The sequence below is a fragment of the Stylophora pistillata genome, chromosome 1, assembly GCF_964205215.1.
Source record: "Stylophora pistillata chromosome 1, jaStyPist1.2, whole genome shotgun sequence".
Lineage (NCBI taxonomy): Eukaryota > Metazoa > Cnidaria > Anthozoa > Scleractinia > Pocilloporidae > Stylophora > Stylophora pistillata.
In genome coordinates, this window is record NC_142519.1 from 49,282,406 (window position 1) to 49,304,112 (window position 21,707).

General features: G+C 38.2%; 2 protein-coding genes across 2 annotated transcripts in view; both read left to right on the top strand.

The window, feature by feature from the left end:
* Positions 1–17: 17 nt before the first annotated feature.
* LOC148742902 (DNA-directed primase/polymerase protein-like) lies at positions 18–18,086 on the top strand. The gene is made up of 18 exons (XM_088760678.1): positions 18–223; positions 305–394; positions 4,695–4,773; positions 5,790–5,881; positions 6,452–6,498; positions 7,631–7,722; positions 11,084–11,157; positions 11,815–11,888; positions 12,196–12,399; positions 13,161–13,232; positions 13,351–13,445; positions 13,546–13,628; positions 13,762–13,856; positions 14,363–14,485; positions 15,248–15,326; positions 15,828–15,910; positions 16,934–16,977; positions 17,118–18,086. The coding sequence occupies exons 1-18, from the start codon at positions 171–173 to the stop codon at positions 17,793–17,795; spliced, it is 2,157 nt and encodes a 718-aa protein (XP_088616804.1). The 5' UTR covers positions 18–170; the 3' UTR covers positions 17,796–18,086.
* An 818-nt stretch (positions 18,087–18,904) lies between these two features.
* Positions 18,905–21,707, top strand: part of LOC148742903 (uncharacterized) — a 6,146-nt gene continuing 3,343 nt past the window's right edge. Inside the window, exons 1-3 of the mRNA XM_088739437.1 lie at positions 18,905–19,263; positions 19,643–19,752; positions 19,995–20,059. The gene's annotated coding sequence lies outside the window, so the exon portion shown is untranslated. The remainder of the gene's footprint in view (positions 19,264–19,642; positions 19,753–19,994; positions 20,060–21,707) is intronic.

Sequence of the window (21,707 nt, forward strand, 5' to 3'; positions counted from 1 at the left end):
GAAAAATTTCCCATAACTTCTGGCGAGCGGTATACCGCGCGAAATATTGAAAAACATGGCAGACGAGAGGCAGACGACAATTCAAGTTTGGTTCGCGTTTTCGTGTGGTAGATTGATAGTTTTAGCATCTATGAGTAGAAACACGATCGTGATGGATACATACTTATAAGATGGCAGAAAGTACAGTCACTACGAGGGCATTTTATGGGGACAATTCAAAGAGGTACCTGCACGTCACTTAATCAGCTGTTGTGTTGATTTTCATTTACAACTACTACTAGTTTGTTTAATTTTCTGGCTGTAGAACGAATGAAGCTTGGAAAAAAAAGATGAGTAAATTGGAGAGATGTGCCAGGGAATTCGGAGATCACCCGATTTTACTTAAACGTCAAAGGTACGCCCAACTTTTTAGTATATTTGACAGAAATCATCACCACGTTTGGAATTATGCAAATGTTATTCATCGGTAAGAATCAAACATCTTGGGGAATGAAGATTTTCAACCCCCCCTTCAAATTTTGCATGCGGTGAGGCACTCAGTGGGGATGCACAAAAATGCCCTTGTTAAAGGTTGCAACACTCCTGTTGCCATGTTAACAATGGCTGTTTGTTCGAGGCCTGGAGCCTCATTTTCATATAAAAAATATCGCAAAAGAAGTGCAAAATGTTTATTTGTCTATCTCAAGCTACATGCAACATTACAGATTGGTACTTCTACCATACATAGTGACATCATTCATCTTTGCCTTGATGCATTCTATTTTCCCTTGGAGTGGATGTGAACACACCAATAGATTATTTATTTTGGTACAGTTTTGGTCACTTCTGCTGTAGGGTAAAACAGGGAAAACGTTTGTCTAAAATTCTCCAAAAGTACACCAATTCTGGAACTGAAACTATGCAGGTAGTTCATGGTTATAAAATTCTAGTTTTTAAATGTGTAACAATCTCTGCGGGCCAGCTTCTACTTTTCATAGTGGCAATTCGCGAACGAAGCTCAAAAATCAGATATTGCATAAATTGGCAATGTTTACATCTAATGTTCTCGACAACAAATGTTTCACACAATTGAAAAGTGCAAGACTTTGAAAGAATGTTATCTTCTGAGCAATATCCTGAAGAGAGATCTTGCCTCTAGTTTTAATATTTAAAAACAATTGATCAACCCTCATGGAGGACTACCCGAGGTAACGACAATCATGTGGGTATCATCCAGATTAAACTTTATTTACACAGGGTAGCCCATTCAGCACAAGGCTGGTTTCCATAGGGGCCCTGTTTCTTAAAAATAAATTACATCAAAATTCTCAATTATTTATAATATATATGACTAGGATTTTAAAACTAAATTAACAGCCTAAGACCACAAAGCCAAAACTCAGTTAGGACCTAAAATAGTAAATAAAATATCAAGTTAAGATAAAAGAAATGTCTTGCTCGGTGGCAGAATGTTTGAATGTTTTCACTCTTCACAATGTTTAAAGGAAGTTTATTAAAAATTTCTGTGCCAGTAAAAAGAAAGGTCCTTTTCCCAAAATTTTGTTTTACTTTTGGTAGGTATAGCCTCATACTTTCCTTAAACATAAAAAAAAAAAACTTTGCATTGTGGAATAGTTCTGAATATTCGAAAATCTGGTGAAATATGATGAAAAGTAACTAGGAACTAATGAGTGAAGACAGAGAAAAACGAGTTTAGCCTTGTGGTAATAGCGTCTACTGGGAAGATTCGGCCATTGCAGCTGCTCTATTGCTTAAGATGAGCGAGAGCAATGTGTAATAATCCTTGCAGATCTATTTTGTAAGTGCTGTAGTCGATCTATATCTTGCTGTAGAAGGTTACTCCAGGCAATGTCACAGTAATCAAATAAGGGAAGAATTGAAGCATTATGAACTAGTGTTGCTGCCTCCTTTGTGACGAAACTTCGAATACGGCCCAGAATACTAACTCTTGATGTCACCTTTTTACACACATAGTCCACGTGAGCCTTGAACAACTCAGTATCGCCTTATTACAACAAATGGAACAGGGATTTTATCACAATAATTTTCTACAAATTTAGCTTTGTGTGTGGATAGTGAGTAGTTTTAAAGGTGGAATTACGACATGATTTCATTGAATCTTTCATTTTGAACTTTGTTTTGATTTTTTATTGATCAAGACATGGAAGGAAACATTGACTGACTCAGTTGCACTGTGGCGGTGACAAGTCTCTCTTTATCATATCTTGTGCAAATTTTCTAACAGTTTTCTAACAGTTTTCAGATGATTCGAAATGTCTCAGATTCGAAACATCTCAGTTCCTGTCACCCGGAAATGACAACTGCTTGAACCTGCTCTTTGTAAAAAGAAGCAATATGTTGTACAAATTGATATTGTGGCAACTGGGTTTTATGTGTAGTACTACCACTGACAAGTTGCAATTTACATGTATACTCTCACCCTGAGTGTTTATGAAAGTTCAATCAAGGTTTTCCTCCCTTTTCTTTTTTTGGTTGTTTTACTTCAGAATGCATGGCAATCTGCTGAAATATTGAAAAATGTCAATTTTTCCTCTTCTTTGGAGCGACCTGATATAAACATGGAGAAAGCCATTGTCACGCCATTGTGATAATGTACATGTTTATGACAAATGATGGGTGTTACGATAGTTTCGTGTAGATCAGCCAGCTTCAACATGACTTTGTTTCAAATGACAGACAAGTATATTGGTGTATCGTCAAAGGATTTCGGATTGCTCAAATTCACATGAAAGAAGGTACAGTACTCGGAATCTGGATGATATGTACACGATTTAAGTTACATGATTGTAGTTACGTTGGATAGTTTTCCATGTAATATTTTTTTAAAATATTACAGCTAGAGGTGAGATTTCTCTTCAGGATATTGCTCAGAAGATAACATTCTTTCAAAGTTTTGCACTTTTCATTTGTGTGAAATGTTTATTGTTGACAACATTAGATGTAAACACTGCCAATTTAGGCAATATCTGATTTTTGAGCTTCGTTTGTGAAATGCTACTATGAAAAGTAGAGGCCGGCCCGCAGAGATTTTTACACATTTAAAAACTAGAATATTATAACCAACTAAGTGCAAAGTTACGTATGATGCAGAGTGCTATTTATGCAATAGCAAAAATCAGACCTGAAAAAAATAAGGCCTGTATGGGATTCGAACCACTGACCTCTGCGATACTAGTGCAGCGCTCTACCAATTGAGCTAACAAGCCAACTGGGAGCAGGCCGTTAAGTTTATTCTTAATAAACCCGTGATGATAAATCAGATACAAATATGAACTTTCATATATTCAAATATGAACTTTCATATATTCATTGTATCTAAGTGTATAGTTTCAGTTCCAGAATCAGTGTACTTTTGTTTAGCTTTAGTTATTTATTTTTTGGCAAATGTTTCAACCACTTTTAGTATCTAATAGCTGAATAATTTTGACTGGATAATGATGTTACTGCCATGTCCAAAATGTCCCTGTCTAGCATGTCAAACGTATTCTAATGTTTTAATAAAAATGTTTTATTGCAATTTTCTATTAGTTTAAAAACATTTTCCTGAAGGCAATTTGCTTTTTCGTCATTGTTTTTTTATCCATGAACTGTGTACATAATACATAATACATAAGTATGGGGCTGTGCGGTGCGGAAATCCTACCCTCGCATCATCTTTAGTTACAAATGGTCCCTACACAATTCCAATTTACACCTTTGGCTTAAAAAAATTTAATATGTCACCCAATTAAGATGTACGATTATGCTATAATTAATCAGTGAACCAAACAATTTAGATAAAGATAAAGATAAAAATGATCATATAAACCAGGAGTTTAATGGGAAATTTTTTTTATTAACTTAATTAATTAGGAAAGGGATGATAATGATTAGAAAACAACCTAGCATGCTCCGAATCTCACTAAAATGCCAGCATGGACTTCTATATTTTCCTTCCTATTTACTTCCTTCTCCTCAAAGTACATCACTCCAAGACCATGAGGTTGTGTGCAGGTAGAACCAATGTTGCATCGGGGTATTGGGGTCTATTAGAGACCGCAAAAAAAAAAAGAAAGAAAAAAAAGCAGATCACAGCTGAAAACCATATGTAAAACCATCAAAATGATTTAAATTTCCACATCCCTGTTATCAAAACCCTAATGCAGTGAGACAAGAGAAATGGAAACCTAAACCTAATAGGAAAAACCGAAAACCATATCTGATACCAAATGCGAAACCCATTGGAATTTTTTGATAAAAACCCAAAACCATGTTAAAAGAAATGGAAAATGTGCAAACTGGAATGAGCACCAAAACCGAAAAGCAGATTTTTTTTCGGCTAAAAGCTGAAAACCAGTCTAAAAAATAGCCAAAACTGCAAGACCAGAAATCCCAATGCCCCTTCTCATTGTGATCTGAACTTTTTAAATCTCTTAGTTGCTGTTGAAGTTAGGCCTGTCCTCTGAGGTTTTATAGCTGCTGAATGTTTAATGTGTTACTAGTGGGTGTAATGGGTGCTTTAGAAAAGACTGAATGTCTAATGTGTTTCTAGTGGGTGTAATGGCTGCTTTAGAAAAGACTTACTCTGTCGCTTCCACTATGCTGCATGTTCAGCTTTACTCTTATCTTTGCTGGTAATTAAAATTACAACTCAGTTGTGAAGTTACGTCCCTAACATTGATGATGTTTTTTAGGATAGACGACCCTCCACCTATCTTTGAAACTTTCCCACGACAACAGATGGCCTTTGATTACCTCGAGACTTGTCAAGAGGTAGGTGAGCTAAAGGTTTAAAAGTTTCTTTTAATTTCTTCTCATTTCTGGGAGTTGAGACACTTTTTAGCAAACGTAATATTATATATATATTTTTTTGTCACCTCAAAATTATAATTTTCTTAAAGCTTCCTTCAACTATTTGATTCACTGTGATTGGCAGGTCTAGGCCTAGTATCACTCAGAAAGGCAATTCTAATCCTCAAAGAAAAACATACCTGCAGTTTATGGAATCTCAATGGTTAACAAAACATCAGCTTCTCAAGATTTTTTAGAATAAGAATTCTCCTTTGACAAATTTGACGTAGCTGTTCCTAACAAACACCAAGGCAGACAATCATTAGTGAAGGTTTACAGTTTACCTCTCATCTTAGAACATTAATTTCTTTCTGTGCCTCAACCATTCCATAATTTATTCAGCAGAGTTACTTCACCTAAATTTTTATTTGTTTCTGGAAGAATGTCTTGCAATGCAAGTGAAGTAACTGGGTTTTTACCTTTTAATTAGGATTAAACTCATCGGCACTGATGAGCTTGGAGGAAGGTGCCGTAGCACTGTGGCAGTCGCGCTGACTACCCACAGCAGGGAGGTTACCATGGCGACACAACCTCGGTCCACCCCCCTGGCACCTGTCACACTGACAAGTCAGTGGAATTGTTTTATACTTACCTGCTCTTGGCCCGCCATAGAGGAGGGAGGGTGGGAGCTCAAGAGGCGGCTCACGTTAGGATCCGCGACGATCTCAAAACGTACTGAAAACCTCGTGACCCTGCAATTGCAAAGGGGGCGCCCCGCAGCATGCCCTCCGCTGACCATCATGCCTTGATTTTAACCTTGCCTAAATTTCATTTAGCCTCATATAGCTGTTTTTTGGATTTGTTTTTCTCTTTCTACAGTCACTGTACTTTTGGGTTCATTCTCACCATAAAGCAAAACTAGTTCAAGGATAGGAAGTAATGAAATACTGTAACTAATAGCACATTTTATAGTGAAATTTAATTTTTTTACTGGATAGGATGTTCATGTGTTTGCCAAAGAGAAAGACTGTGATGGAAAACGTGGCTATATTGTTGCAACTTTGCCATATTTTTGGCACAAATACACAAGGTCAGGTATCACATTTATTTTACTGCAGTTCTTAGCAATCTGCAAAAAATGCACAAATGGGTGGATCCAGGGTTTTTCTCAAGACACAATGGGACCATTAACAAATGACCAAGCTGATGTCTGCACTGACAAAAAGAAGGGCTACTGCTTGAAACAGCCATGCTAAACTACCATTCTCAAGGCGTCAGACATACATTTTTCAATCCTGTCTCATGTTTTTCTCCAACACAAACACACTGCTGAGTTTTGTTATACAGGTGTAAGAAAAGTGCAGGTCATCTCAGAGGGATGGGGTGCACATCTCCTGCATCCCTGCCCTGGATCTCTCCCCTACAAGGCATGGTATATTTAAAACTTCTGGCAGTGCAAAAGCTTGGTGGGAAGGGTAGGTGAAGCTGACCAAAGAAGAGTTCAACTGACCTTTATGCAGATTCTAAAATCTCCAGCACAAATAGCTCGAAATGAAGAAAGTTGATGCAAGTGCAAAAAAACAAACACACAAATGACCAGACAAACAAAAACCTTATTCTTTCCTTGTCATTCCTGTTATTTCTTTTTTGAACTTGGTAGGATATGTTCACCAGAGGACAGAAATTATTTTGAAGTTATACCAGAAGGTACTCTTAAATCAGTGTATAATTTAATTGTTTAATACATATTTTTAAAATAGCCATTCACAGACTTTGTGCTTTCACTCCCAAGATCTTATTAGTAAGCCTCCTAACTGTACTCTGTACAATTCTTGTGATGTTAGTTTGGAGAATTTGTTGTTGGATTGACTATTCTCATCAGTTGTCTGCTTGATATTGAATTGATGTTGTAGAGAGGTATTCTGTTATGGTCACTCAGTTGGGAGTTAAGGAGTTAATTGGGAGTGAAACTGTTGAAAACTGAGACGGCAAATTATTCTAGATTGGTAAAATAGTGTTGAGATGAAGGAGGTGACCATTGTAGTTGTTGATAATAAGATAGAGGTCTGGGCCCAGTTGTTCAAAGGCTGATTAGCGCTAACCCAGGGTTAAATTTTAATCAAGATTCTTTGTTCCTTTGTTCAAAAGCCTTTCTCACCACAGATAATTTTCTCCATTCTTTGAAGGATGTTCAGTCATCAAATTGTAGATAAAAGGAATTGTACTGAAGTTTTTTTTGAAAGCTTTCAGATCTTAAATCTGATTTGATTCAAAACTGTTCAAAACTGGGTTATCTTAACCCAGTTTTGAACAACCCGGCCCTGATGGAGTGAATGATTGTTGTCTTTAAAATGAGGAAGTCTGGTAGCAACTATATTGTGGAGTTGGTTTGATGTCTTACACTTAAGATTCTTGTGATATACGATCCTCGCAGTAGATAGCGCTATTTAAGCAATAGCGAAAATCAGACCTTGAAAAATTCAGGCCTGTAAGGGATTCCAACCACTGACCTCTGCGATACCAGTGCAGCGCTCTACCAATTGAGCTAACAAGCCAACTGGGAGCAGGCCGTTCAACTCAACGGCCTGCTCCCAGTTGGCTTGTTAGCTCAATTGGTAGAGTGCTGCACTGGTATCGCAGAGGTCAGTGGTTCGAATCCTGTACAGGCCTGAAGTTTTCAAGGTCTGATTTTCGCTATTGCTTAAATAGCATTATCTACTGCGAGGATCGTATATCACATGTATCTAATACCGCAGTTCAAAATATATGAACTTCATATATTTCATTGTATCTGACTTAAGATTCTGTCGCAATATTATTGACCTTTGAATAATCATAGGGGCTGCTTGTCGACTGTATTTTGACCTGGAATTCAAAACCAAATTTAATCCACAAAAGGATGGAGCCAGTATGGTAGACATTTTCATCAAGGTGAGTAAAAGACAGTTCATTAAAGACAAGAGAATAAGTGCAGACGAATGAGAGAATATTTTCCATTGCTGAGTAAATGTGTGTGGGAGGAGGTCTGCATAATAAAGGGAAAAACTGTGTTGGAGGTCTAGAGCACCACCCAAGGCTAAAGGCCTCAGCTCATACTCAAGACTTATGGTACAGTTTTTCTTGTATGGACTGATCTACGCCAGTAAATAACTTGATATCTCTTTTTTCTGCTGGCTTGCCTTTTTCTGCCATACATGTAGAGCAAATTAGATAACATAGAACAAATACTGGACTGTTGTCTGTATTGTAAAAAGCTGTACTGGAGAATTCTATGAGTTGTTTGCTCAGTGAAAACCCCCAAGCCTGATCTGTCATTCCTGGGGAGCATTAAACCATAGCTTCATCTGTCATTCCTGGGGAGCATTAAACCCTAGCCTGATCTGTCATTCCTGTGGAGGATTAAACCCTAGCCTGATCTGTCATTCCTGTGCAGGATTAAATCCTAGTCTGATCTGTCATTCCTGTGGAGTATTAAACCCTAGCCTGATCTGTCATTCCTGGGGAGCATTAAACCCTAGCCTGATCTGTCATTCCTGGGGAGCATTAAACCCTAGCCTGATCTGTCATTCCTGTGGAGTATTAAACCCTACCCTGATCTGTCATTCCTGTGGAGCATTAAACCCTAGCCTGATCTGTCATTCCTGTGGAGCTTTAAACCCTAGCCTGATCTGTCATGCCTGTGGAGCATTAAACCCTAGCCTGATCTGTCATTCCTGTGGAGTATTAAACCCTAGCCTGATCTGTCATTCCCGGAGAGCATTAAACCCTAGCCTGATCTGTCATTCCTGTGGAGTATGAAACCCTAGCCTGATCTGTCATTCCTGTGGAGTATTAAACCCTAGCCTGATCTGTCATTCCCGGAGAGCATTAAACCCTAGCCTGATCTGTCATTCCTGTGGAGGATTAAACCCTAGCCTGATCTGTCATTCCTGTGGAGCATTAAACCCTAGCCTGATCTGTCATTCCTGGGGAGCATTAAACCCTAGCCTGATCTATCTGTCCTGGGGAGCATTAAACCCTAGTCTGATCTGTCATTCCTGGGGAGCATTAAACCCTAGCCTGATCTGTCATTCCTGGGGAGCATTAAACCCTAGCCTGATCTATCTGTCCTGGGGAGCATTAAACCCTAGTCTGATCTGTCATTCCTGGGGAGCATTAAACCCTAGCCTGATCTGTCATTCCTGGGGAGCATTAAACCCTAGCCTGATCTATCTGTCCTGGGGAGCATTAAACCCTAGTCTGATCTGTCATTCCTGGGGAGCATTAAACCCTAGCCTGATCTGTCATTCCTGGGGAGCATTAAACCCTAGCCTGATCTATCTGTCCTGGGGAGCATTAAACCCTAGTCTGATCTGTCATTCCTGGGGAGCATTAAACCCTAGCCTGATCTGTCATTCCTGGGGAGCATTAAACCCTAGCCTGATCTATCTGTCCTGGGGAGCATTAAACCCTAGTCTGATCTGTCATTCCTGGGGAGCATTAAACCCTAGCCTGATCTGTCATTCCTGGGGAGCATTAAACCCTAGCCTGATCTGTCATTCCTGTGGAGTATGAAACCCTAGCCTGATCTGTCATTCCTGGGGAGTATTAACCCTAGCCTGATATGTCATTCCTCAGGAGCATTAAACCCTAGCCTGATCTGTCATTCCTGTGGAGCATTAAACACTAGCCTGATCTGTCATTCCTGGGGAGCATTAAACCCTAGCCAGATCTGTCATTCCTGTGGAGTATGAAACCCTAGCCTGATCTGTCATTCCTGGGGAGTATTAACCCTAGCCTGATATGTCATTCCTCAGGAGCATTAAACCCTAGCCTGATCTGTCATTCCTGTGGAGTATGAAACCCTAGCCTGATCTGTCATTCCTGTGGAGTATTAAACCCTAGCCTGATCTGTCATTCCCGGAGAGCATTAAACCCTAGCCTGATCTGTCATTCCTGTGGAGGATTAAACCCTAGCCTGATCTGTCATTCCTGTGGAGCATTAAACCCTAGCCTGATCTGTCATTCCTGGGGAGCATTAAACCCTAGCCTGATCTATCTGTCCTGGGGAGCATTAAACCCTAGTCTGATCTGTCATTCCTGGGGAGCATTAAACCCTAGCCTGATCTGTCATTCCTGGGGAGCATTAAACCCTAGCCTGATCTATCTGTCCTGGGGAGCATTAAACCCTAGTCTGATCTGTCATTCCTGGGGAGCATTAAACCCTAGCCTGATCTGTCATTCCTGGGGAGCATTAAACCCTAGCCTGATCTATCTGTCCTGGGGAGCATTAAACCCTAGTCTGATCTGTCATTCCTGGGGAGCATTAAACCCTAGCCTGATCTGTCATTCCTGGGGAGCATTAAACCCTAGCCTGATCTGTCATTCCTGTGGAGTATGAAACCCTAGCCTGATCTGTCATTCCTGGGGAGTATTAACCCTAGCCTGATATGTCATTCCTCAGGAGCATTAAACCCTAGCCTGATCTGTCATTCCTGTGGAGCATTAAACACTAGCCTGATCTGTCATTCCTGGGGAGCATTAAACCCTAGCCTGATCTATCTGTCCTGGGGAGCATTAAACCCTAGTCTGATCTGTCATTCCTGGGGAGCATTAAACCCTAGCCTGATCTGTCATTCCTGGGGAGCATTAAACCCTAGCCTGATCTATCTGTCCTGGGGAGCATTAAACCCTAGTCTGATCTGTCATTCCTGGGGAGCATTAAACCCTAGCCTGATCTGTCATTCCTGGGGAGCACTAAACCCTAGCCTGATCTATCTGTCCTGGGGAGCATTAAACCCTAGTCTGATCTGTCATTCCTGGGGAGCATTAAACACTAGCCTGATCTGTCATTCCTGGGGAGCATTAAACCCTAGTCTGATCTGTCATTCCTGGGGAGCATTAAACCCTAGCCTGATCTGTCATTCCTGGGGAGCATTAAACCCTAGTCTGATCTGCCATTCCTGGGGAGCATTAAACCCTAGCCTGATCTATCTCTCCTGGGGAGCATTAAACCCTAGTCTGATCTGTCATTCCTGGGGAGCATTAAACCCTAGCTTGATCTGTCATTCCTGGGGAGCATTAAACCCTAGCCTGATCTGTCATTCCTGGGGAGCATTAAACCCTAGCCTGATCTGTCATTCCTGAGGAGCATTAAACCCTAGCCTCATCTGTCATTCCTGGGGAGCATTAAACCCTAGCCTGATCTATCATTCCTGAGGAGCGTTAAACCCTAGCCTGATCTTTTATTCCTGGGGAGCATTAAAAGGAGGACATATTATGGAATGAATATGAATATTTTTTTCTTCTTCAGTATATTTGTCACCACCTGAAAAACATTTATGGTGTTGCTTGTAACAGGAAATATATTATAGATTTGGATTCAAGGTTAGTGTCTGGTAATGAATGGTTTTTTTTCATGCAAATGCATGATTCAGATAAGATTTCTTATTATCCTTGTGAAGTGCTATTACTATTTTCTATGATATACTGGTGATTAAAAAATGGTAATTGATCAACTTAGTTGCTCTCTTCAGTGCTAGTGAAAGTATTCCTGAGGTTTAACATACTTGAGATTCCAACAATTTTAATGATAATTATCACTTTAAAAATATAGAGATACTTTATTCCAGAGCCTGGTTTGGTCTTTTCAGATGTTTCAAAGAGAAATGCTCCTCTTTCATTCAGTGCGTCATGCTGAAGTACAACCATTTTGTTCATGTATCAACAGTTTTTTCCTCTTTGTTTTAAGGTTTTGGCCTCCTTTTGTTGTTTCAATAGCTTCTCTCATTTTCCTCTTTGACTTTGGCCACTGCTGTTGTTCAGCTAAGATGATAAAGTAACATTGTCAGAGGAAATTTAGGTCACAATGACCCAACCAAACCCTGACCTTAACATGGTATCTCTTTACCTATAATTTATTCACATTGCCAAATTCGCAAGAGAACTTCATTTCTAAATAATAATTTTGATCCGTTGATCTATATAATTACTCTGTAATCCCCTGAGTCATTAACAAGTAAATTGTTGTTGATTTGTTTTCAGTACTTCCTCTAAGTTTTCAAGACATCTGATCTTCCACTTACCTGGTGCTGTATTTAAAGATAACATTCATGCTGGTAAAATGCTGTTGTTTGTGGCACAGAAAATATTTACTCTATTATGCTACTTTAAGTAAGTCAGAGTCTGCAATTCTGCAGATAATTTGAAGGATTGAGGATTTCTTGCTGTTGTCTTGTTTTGTAGTGGAACAATTTGAAGGTCTTCATTAGCCTTCAGAAAATGGATTTTCTCTGACTGCCTAATTCTTCTGCTTAATTTTTGTGGCCTTAGCTATGTTTAATCCAGACATGAAGTTGTTGTGTATAATACTGTATTACTCAATTGAGACAATTTTTGATTTTGATCAAGAACTCTGTTTTTCAGGAAACTTTGTCAGACACATTTGCACATTACTGGAAAGTAAGCTCAGAGTTGGTTCTGAGTTTTCTGCAAACAAAGATGTGGGTTCTGACTCTTATCAACCAACATGGCCAAAGAGTGAGGTCTTGACTGGAAATGGCTCTGTCCACACATCTGAAATTAATGCAAAAATACAAGAAGAGACACAACATGAAACCTTTACCGCAGGTGCAGTTTTGGACTGATTGTGTAGTGTTTGCAAAGTCAGTTTTATTATATTATTGATGTTTGGTATTAGTATGGTTTAAATTCATCACACTGAAACAGAGAATTTGCATTGTGACCATTATGGCCCCTCATTACCAGAGCTTTTCCAGGTTTCTGTAGCTAGTCCTTGGAAGGTAAAGCACTGCTGTCAAATGGCAAGTGTGTGCATTGGGATTAATTTTTGGCTGCTTGTTCACCAATTTTCTGCCTAAATTTCAATGGAAAATATAAGAAACAACCAGTGTCTCCCAAAATAAGCAAATGGAATTTGAAGCATTTTCAGAAATTTTTAAAAAGAAACAAAAGTAAGGAAAAGAAAACACTTTCAAGAGACTTTTTCAAACACAAAGATTAGTTAGGTGAGGGTTTCCTTTACATTTACTATCCTATTTAGAGGTTTACCGAACAAAAAAATTATTCATTAAATTTTGTAAAATACAATGACTTATTGGCTTGTGTGGTTTTTTGTAATTAGTGCCGTGAGATAACTTGGCTCTGACAGCCTTAAAGTATGCCACCTAGTCATTACAATGTTGGCATAGATATTTGACTGATGTGTTGGCAGGTAATCTTCATCACTTGGCTGAGTTTCCTGATGACCTCTTCTACCCCAAAGTGGAGAGAGTCGCTGTTCTCGTCTGGAGCACATGCACAAAAAAAATCAATTTTGTTGTGAAGCTAAATTCACAAAGTAATTATAGCACTTTCATTTGCCTTTGTAGTTAACCTGCAAGAACTAAGAGAACTTATTGTGAAGGATGGAAAAGGTGAATTGGGGATTTTCTGTGACCAAGGTGTGTTCAATAATAAGAAAGTAAAATCAGAAGCCAATACAAGTCACATAAATGTTGCATTGATCTTGTGCAGATGAGAAAATTGTCACTTGCTGACTTCACTAGTTTTAACTTTCAGGGGTTTATACAAGAAATAGAAACTTTCGAATTTTCAAGTCAACAAAGATAGGAAAAGATTCTCATCTGGTTCTCTCCAGACAGAACACCTATAAGGTATGTAATGAAGGAATTCTCTGTTGTGCCTTTATTATTAACACATGTCAGATGGAGAGAGTTTGACCACATTTTTCGTGTCTTGTTTGTCACGTAACAGCCTAGCTTCAAAAATGTGAAAGGAAGTTTCTCCAAAGATTCTGAGTACTTGCTATTTCTTGATTCACTAGTATCCAATGTCAGGTGAGCACACAAGTTGTTTGACAAGTGTGATGACAAATCTGAGTCTTCACCCGGTGCAACTTTTTTCAAAATTAATACAGTCTATATAATTAGCGCTTCTTTCTGTTTTGTAATCCTTTTCGTTATCAAACAGTATGCAAGTGGGAGGAAAAGATGTCAAAGTATTAACATGTGGCAGCTGTGAGAAATTTTGCAAAAGATCTTCTCGAATGGATGCACGCGATTCAAGTATGTTTTGTAGTTAATTGCCTATCAAGAATATTTGTAAAGACGTAACGTTGAGTAAATACGGCCCTGTGGTAATTTTCTGGCCATGGGAAGATTTAAGACAAGTCAGGGAGAGGTTTGCCAGGGTTCTGGCTCTCAGTATTGGTGCTTAATCCCTTCGCAGACCGATCGCCATCTCGCGTTGTTCAAGTCCTTATTTTCCTGCAGGCAAAGAAACCCTGGCATTGAAGCGTTTGACAAGGACTTTCTTGCTGGTCATTTAGCCCATTTTAGACTGACAGTTAGGTGACGATCAAAGGACATTTAGCCGAAAGTGATCAGACAGTTAGCCGACAATCAAACAACAGTCAGCTAAAAGTTGACGGACTGTTAGCCCATTGTTGACCTATGTGTTAGTTGGAGCAGATTCTATACCTCTCCTGTGGTCTCTTTTTTCAATGATGTTAAAGAAAGTTGATCACAAGAAGGAAGTTTGTCTTTACTTAAATTCTTCTCCTTGTTGCTAGGTTCGCTTTCTCAGCATGGATATGAACACTCCCCTTATCCTGAAATTGACAACTTTATCCTAAGTGTTCTCACCAAGGGTGGAGTACAGGGTCAAATCAGGAGATGGGTTTATTTTCCACAAGGTACCGTCTTAGACAGAAGGTTTTACATATGAAAAATATTTATATATATTAATGATTATACGTTTACAGGTAAAAACGAGCGATATAATTTCCCGATGTGTCGGCGACTCCATGACGCCATTATCAAGGTTACTTGATCATGGCGCCATGAAGTCGCCGAAACGTCGGGATATTATATCGCTCGTTTTTGCCTTTCTATGTATTACGAAATCTTTGTTAATATGGATTATACGTTTGTCAATGAAAGAGTCATCTTTAGGAATTGAAGTCGCAATCAGTTCTACTTTTTGCATTAAATGCTCTTCCAGGCGAGTCACATATCACTTGTTTGTGAGCCAAGCAAAAAAGTAGGTTATTACAAAGACAATTAGAGGCAAACATGCGCGATTGGTTGAACAACAATCTCGAAACTATATTTTGTCTAAACCGAGCCTTCAAAGAAGCCTCTAAGTCTCTGAGACAGTTCCTCTCTTTCATTTTTTTTCTTTTTGTCTTTAAGTATTGACTGGTGCTGTTTATTTTTAGCTTGATATGGGATGATGCTACTGGATCACTGATCTCTAAAGCATTAGAATATATAGGAACATTATATCAATATTTATGTTGTGCATACATTCAGTTCAGTCTGAGGCGTGCCTCTGGACAAGGAATGAAGGAACAGGAGATCAGCTGTTCCTTGAAATTCAGTGAATCAGGCTGTGATGAGTGCAGAGAATTTCTAGAGATAATGTCTAAACAAACAAATTTCTTTTTATTCAACAGGAAAGTTAATCACTTATGATGTTATTAATAACCGTTGGTGTGAAAACATCGGAAGAGCGCACAAGAGTAATAACGTGATGTAAGCCATTAAGCCACTCTTTCAGTAATGATTAACAGGCAGATTCTATTTCCGTGCATCTGTTCAGTAATAGATCACAGGTAACGTCAAAATGTGGTAAGAACATAGAGTCTTTACACATCTGAACGTCTTCTGTGAGCAATAACTGTACAGACCTTCTGCAACACGAAATATATTTGTTTTATATTGTTAGAGAGCAAATAATGTAAATGGTGACGTCATCTATGCGTCTGTCCTCTAATAGATCATAAGTAAGAACCAATCAGACTGCACGTGTTATTCCGCTTATCATATAAAGTGCATGTATTTTCTTTGCCTTACAATGTGTTTACTTTGGGTTTGGATCACGACGATTCTACTGCATGGTGCTTATGTTGTTCTATCCAAACTCCCTTGAAAGAAAATGAGGTTAATAAACAAAATATCGTCCATGAATTATTAGAAAGGTGAATCAATGATTATGGAAAATACACCAACACGCAGTTAATATTTTTATACTAGGATTGTGGCAGACTTGAGACTTGGTGTTTACTACCAGAAATGCCACGACCCCGACTGTAGAGGGATTGACTATCGTTCCCCTGGTATGTTCTGGCTGCCGAAAACACATCATTTTTTAGGATTTGTCGGGGAGCAGACTTAAAAATCGAGAATGCGGAAGAACGATTCATGGAGAGTTGTTGCGCAGATTCCAATTGAAATGCAAAGTATGGCAGGGTTTTTTCCAGGAACTGGAGAAGTAACCTTCAGTTTCTATCTACCTACCTACCTAATCTCTATTCATCTAATTTATCTAATCTATCTATCTAATCTATCTATCTATCTATCTACCTATCTGATCTATCTAATCTATCTGTCTATCTATCTACCTACCTATCTAATCTCTATTCATCTAATTTATCTAATCTATCTATCTAATCTATCTATCTATCTACCTATCTGATCTATCTAATCTATCTGTCTATCTATCTACCTACCTATCTAATCTCTATTCATCTAATTTATCTAATCTATCTATCGAATCTATCTATCTATCTACCTGCCTATCTAATCTATCTAACTATCTATCTAATCTATCTAATCTCTATTTATCTAATTTATCTAATCTATCTATCTAATCTATCTATCTACCTACCTATCTAATCTATCTATCTATCTATCTATCTATCTATCTAATCTATCTAATCTGTCTAATCTATCTAATCTAATCTATCTATCTATCTATATTCAAATCTTTACCAGCATCATTCTAGCTTTTTACAGTCCTTCAAAAAGATAGTCAAGAGACGCTCACTCTTAAAATTATAGGAAAGGTGTGTATTTTTGCGAAAAAATTTCCAGACTGTGCAAAAGTATGGAAATAAAGATGGAGCCTTAAAAAATAATCCGGGAGAAGTCTGGAGTCTATTCCTAACGGCGAGAAGTGCCTTACTAAATTTCACATTCATCCATTAATTACTCAACCAATGGGAAAGCTTTATCGGTTGCGTTAGTTGTGGAAGCATTGAGGGGATAGAAGACTTTTTACCATATAAACTAGTCGTAGCCTATTGTCGTATGTTCGAAAAAAGCAATTTGCAAACCATTTATCGTGTGGTTACTTTCAGAAAAGCCTATACCACAGGAAATCAATCCGTTGTCAAGTTGTGAGGTAATAAGTTGTGAATAATCACTCTCCTGTGTAAAAAATTTGAATACGATTCATAAAGTGTAGTTTACGCTGATTAATCCCATAGCTCTTTTGTTAATTCATTTAAAAGTCTTTCAAAACCGTTTATTTTCATTTTTCAGTTTTACGAGTTTTCAAGTAATGATTTTGATGACCAAGAGCTTTGTAAGTTGTTATCTGAATGCGAGCAGAGGCTAAATGATTCTAGGAATGATGAAATGGAAGAAATGCTAAATACAAAAGAGAACAACATGAACGAAGATTGTGTCCCAAGAAATAAACAAGATGTAACGCAATTTGACAATAGTGGTTGTGTTATGCAACCTAAAGTTGGTGATTGTGACTTCGGTAATGACTTGGACGATGCATTACTGCTTGAGCTTCAGATTCTACACCACAGTTGGGATAGCGAGGGTGCAGTTTCACATACAAGAAGCCTTAGGGATCACAACAGCCATACGTTACAATCTTGTCACAATAATGAGAATTACACGAACGTAATATGGAAGTTATCAGACGAGAGAAGCAACAAAACCAAAATAAATAAAACGGCTGGAATTGACCTCTCACCAAATTATGCGATTTGTCAGGATGAAACAGAAGCCAGGATGAGTGGAAAATGTATGTGTGGTGGGGTATTACTTGAGGATTATTGCGTTGACAATGCAAGGGAAAAATTTTTATCGAAAGAGGAAGTTTCTGAGTGGTTGGATGAAGAATCTCTTGGTGATTTAGAGTTGTCCATGGCTGCGGAGGAGGCCGAAAGTACGGCTTTACTCAAATGTGTCTTACTAGTTTAGCACACTTTTTTGTGATAACTCTCTTTACCAGGAAAAGATTCAAAGATAGTGTAAGTTATTTGTTAAGTTCAATTCGATGTTGTCCTGTAGAGCCCTGATTTCAAAGTCAGTTTCGAGAAGTGTTTTCTAACTACATAAATGAGTGGTAAACGACGTAGCGCTGAGATATCTCAGTTCTCAAATATGTGATCAGCTGGTTTTAACGGAAAAGAAAGCTTTGAAAAAGAGAGGCTTTCAAAAGAAGCTGTAAGAACCTAAATAAAAAACTTTAAAAAAGAAGTTTAAAAATCACTCGCCTTCGTCTCTTCTCACATTCCCAGTTATTTAATCATGTTTTACAGCCCGGAAAAAAGTTTTTCATTGCTCTTATGACATAACTAGTTGTCACCGATCAAATGCGGGCCCCTCTACTAGAGCATCCGCTTGGAAACCGAATTGACCAATCAGAAGATGGGTACTATGTTCATTTATGTTAGCCTCGTATAAAAAATATGGCCGGTTCAAGGTGTTCAGTTGGTAAAAGGAAACGTGTTATTAAACTGTGCGACAGTAGTAGGGAAATACAAAAACAAGGGAAGATTGGGTTGCTGTCGCTGATCTTACCTTTTATCTCCCTCCCCCCCCCCCTCCCGAAAAAAAAATGACCATGATATCCGGCAGTTGGGTCGGGCATCAGTACATGCTTTGGCCCACAAGAGGCGATGTTGAAGCTTTGAATTGATCGAGGCATAACATCTGTTGTCCAAGTGTGATTTCAAAGACTTTAAAGTGTAAATCATGTTTTTGTTATTGTAGTTGTTAGCAATGAGATGTAAACCGTGTTGTCATTTTCTCTTTCGTGATCAGTGTGTCGCATCTTGCCTAATAATGGTAATGGAAGTGGAATGCAAATTGGTCCCAAATCATACATGTGATTTCAAAATCTGTGTTGAATATGTTTGGACGCAAGGCAAGAAAACTGGGTCTAGTTCATAAACTCGGCTAACATCTTCAGTATATTTTAGAATAAAAGACTTAATCTATCTCCATGGCGACATCATACCTCAAAATGATCAATTAAACTTTCCTAAGTTTGCTGGTTTTACTGTATTGTCTCTATTGATATGTTTTCTAACTTACTGAAAAACCCTTAAGAAGCCTCTCGGATAAAATGTTAATGATTTTTTTTTTCGTTGTCAAACTGTAATAAGCTGGTGACTCACGCCATGTAAAATTGACAAAACCTTTTATATTTATATAAATGCAAAACCAGCTAAAGGCACAATTGCTGACGTTATAACACAGATGTTTGAGGATGTCTTCCATAGTGACTTGAAATGAATGAAATGAAAACTCACTCATAAGAATGTATTTTTAAGATAATGATCTGGAAAAGCCGTATGCAGCCTGCTTTTTGTGTATGACGTCATTGCTGTTTTAAGGCACTCGATCTGAATCGAAGTGAGGGAGCAGCGAAAATATATTTCAGGTATTTATTTCTTTTTGATATTTAAAATGTACAAAGAAAGATAAGATTAAATGACAGTGAATTATGACATCTAAAAAACCGAGTGAAGGATGATATTTCAATTCCATAGGAAAAAAGAAACATTTTTTGCGTCCATGGAATTCAAACATGGCAATTATTTATTCAGAATACCTCTCCATTTTTTCGTTTAAAGGGCTGATAGAGATATTCGTAGTTACTCAGGCCTGTCATCAAAAACTTCGCCCAATCTTCAGAAAAGGAATCGAAGTTCAGAAATTTTAAAACTGATTAACGCTGTTTCCCATACTACGTTTTTGGTGGTTATTTAGAATTTGTTCGCAGAGATAACAACAACAATATGTCCACATTTTTTATGCAGTGAATTGTTTACCTCGACACGTTCTATGTGGCGCTCGAACAAAGCAGAAATACCGTAGAAGAATAAGACAACTTTGAAGATTTCATCACTGGAGAAAATGTAATTGCAAGGTAGGGGAGAAATTACTGTTTTCAAGAATTTCTTTACCAACCTTCTTTTCCGGTTTAGGGACAATTTCATAATATTGTGACAATATAAAACGTTTTGTTGTGTATTATCGCTGAGTATTTGTACTCGTTGTACGGCACAATTCGTAAAAACACTCATCAATACTACACAACAAAACTTCTAATAAGATATATTTATTTGAGTATATTCTGAAACTCTAATCGATCTTCAAACTTCCCCTCAGCCCATCAGCAGAAAACAGGAAGATGTTGTCCAAAAGGACCTTCTGGGCTTTCATTATTGCTTTCTGTAAGCACTGTTCTCTTTATCTAATGGAGTATCAAGTTAAGAGACTAAATGTGTTATTTAAACCTATTCAATAGGATTGGAAATAGTTAATTTTAGACACTCGGTTTTTGTTCTCACGAAAATAGCCCGCATGTTAATTCCTTAAATATCCAGGCCTACATTAACTCGCGAGAAAGTAAGTGACATGCGCACGGGAGACACACTGTGGATAACCCCGGCTGGAGAACATTAAGAAAATAGAGTTACTGCTCCTTGGGAAATTACGAGAAAACACAGCACTCAAGTTGATTTCTGCTTCTCTCTCGAGTCTGATTGGTTTTATTAGCAGCAGATCACGACCATATTTGTGTCATAATTTATGCGGCGCCTAAAGTCAGCAAAAAAAAAATACATCAGCGGTTTTTTTGTTTCAATTTTTGCCTACATTATACTGGAAAACGATCATTTCCAAAATAGTACAAAAAAGAAAAAGGGCCCCATTCACTGCGCTCAGAATCTTTAACTTTTCACTTTTGTTGTTTGGCATCAAACGCGCGCTCGCGTAGTCATGTTATTTTCATTTTATACGAGAACTGTCTGTCCAAAAGGCGCTTAATTAAAAATTTCATTCATCAAATTTTGATAGCAAACTGAAACAACAAGAGAAATAAAGTGTGTATCTTACGAATTGAAATATCTTAATAACGATAGACAAGAGCTTCGGATGGCGGCTACGATATCTTCTCGCTTTTAATTTTGTTCTTTTTTTTGTGCACTCAGCAAGAATCTGAAACATACTTTGGGTGCTTACTTTCAAAACCAGGTGGTTTAAGACATCTAGATTTATCTGAATATTTACCAGTTAGGTTTCAGTGAGTAGTCCGTCTGAGTTACGTTCGCCAATTTCTCAATCGTTTAATGTAATGGTCTCCGAATGTTGACCGTGGACTTCTCCAAAGCCATTTAAAATTATTTTCTTACCGCAGGAAAGTTCGAAATTTCGAAATTTGCAAAGACTACTTTAAATTCTGAGCAGGCAAACTCCTAATCTGTGGAGAACAACAGAAAGGATGTATTTGTGCGGTCAGCAGTCTTTTCGAGGAAGGAGAGCGGTTGATAATCGACCCACGCATTGCGTCAGTGCCGGCCTAAGTCACGCGTCCCTTAAAGTTAAGTCACGGTGACTGCAATGCAAATGATTAATTTTGGGTCGAGAAAGACTTAATGCTTCCTGAGAGCTCCACTTCAATACGACCAAAGTTCTCTCCTATGTGATGTCATTTCCCTATGTTTTTCTCAGTAGCGTTCATAGACATAACCAAACATATATAGCTTAGCTTTTAATAACCCCTCACATCAGTATACATATTCTCCATGTTCTTCTCCATACGGTTCTTAAGTTGCTGAAAAGGAGAATTTGTTTAACAATCAAAGGTGTACATGTCTTTAGTTGGTGATCATTTCCTTTATTCTCGTGACCTTCATGTTTGATTTAGGGCTGACAGTGTAAGGAGAAATTATGGTTCATCAAAAAATCATTTTGAGCGTTCCCTGAAACGACTCTGAAAAAAGCTTTCATTCGAGATGCTATCTTTTCATAGCTTTGGCGAAATTGACATATTTCACGATCTCAGTTAGAAACCTTCCTTATTGTCATATCTATCATATC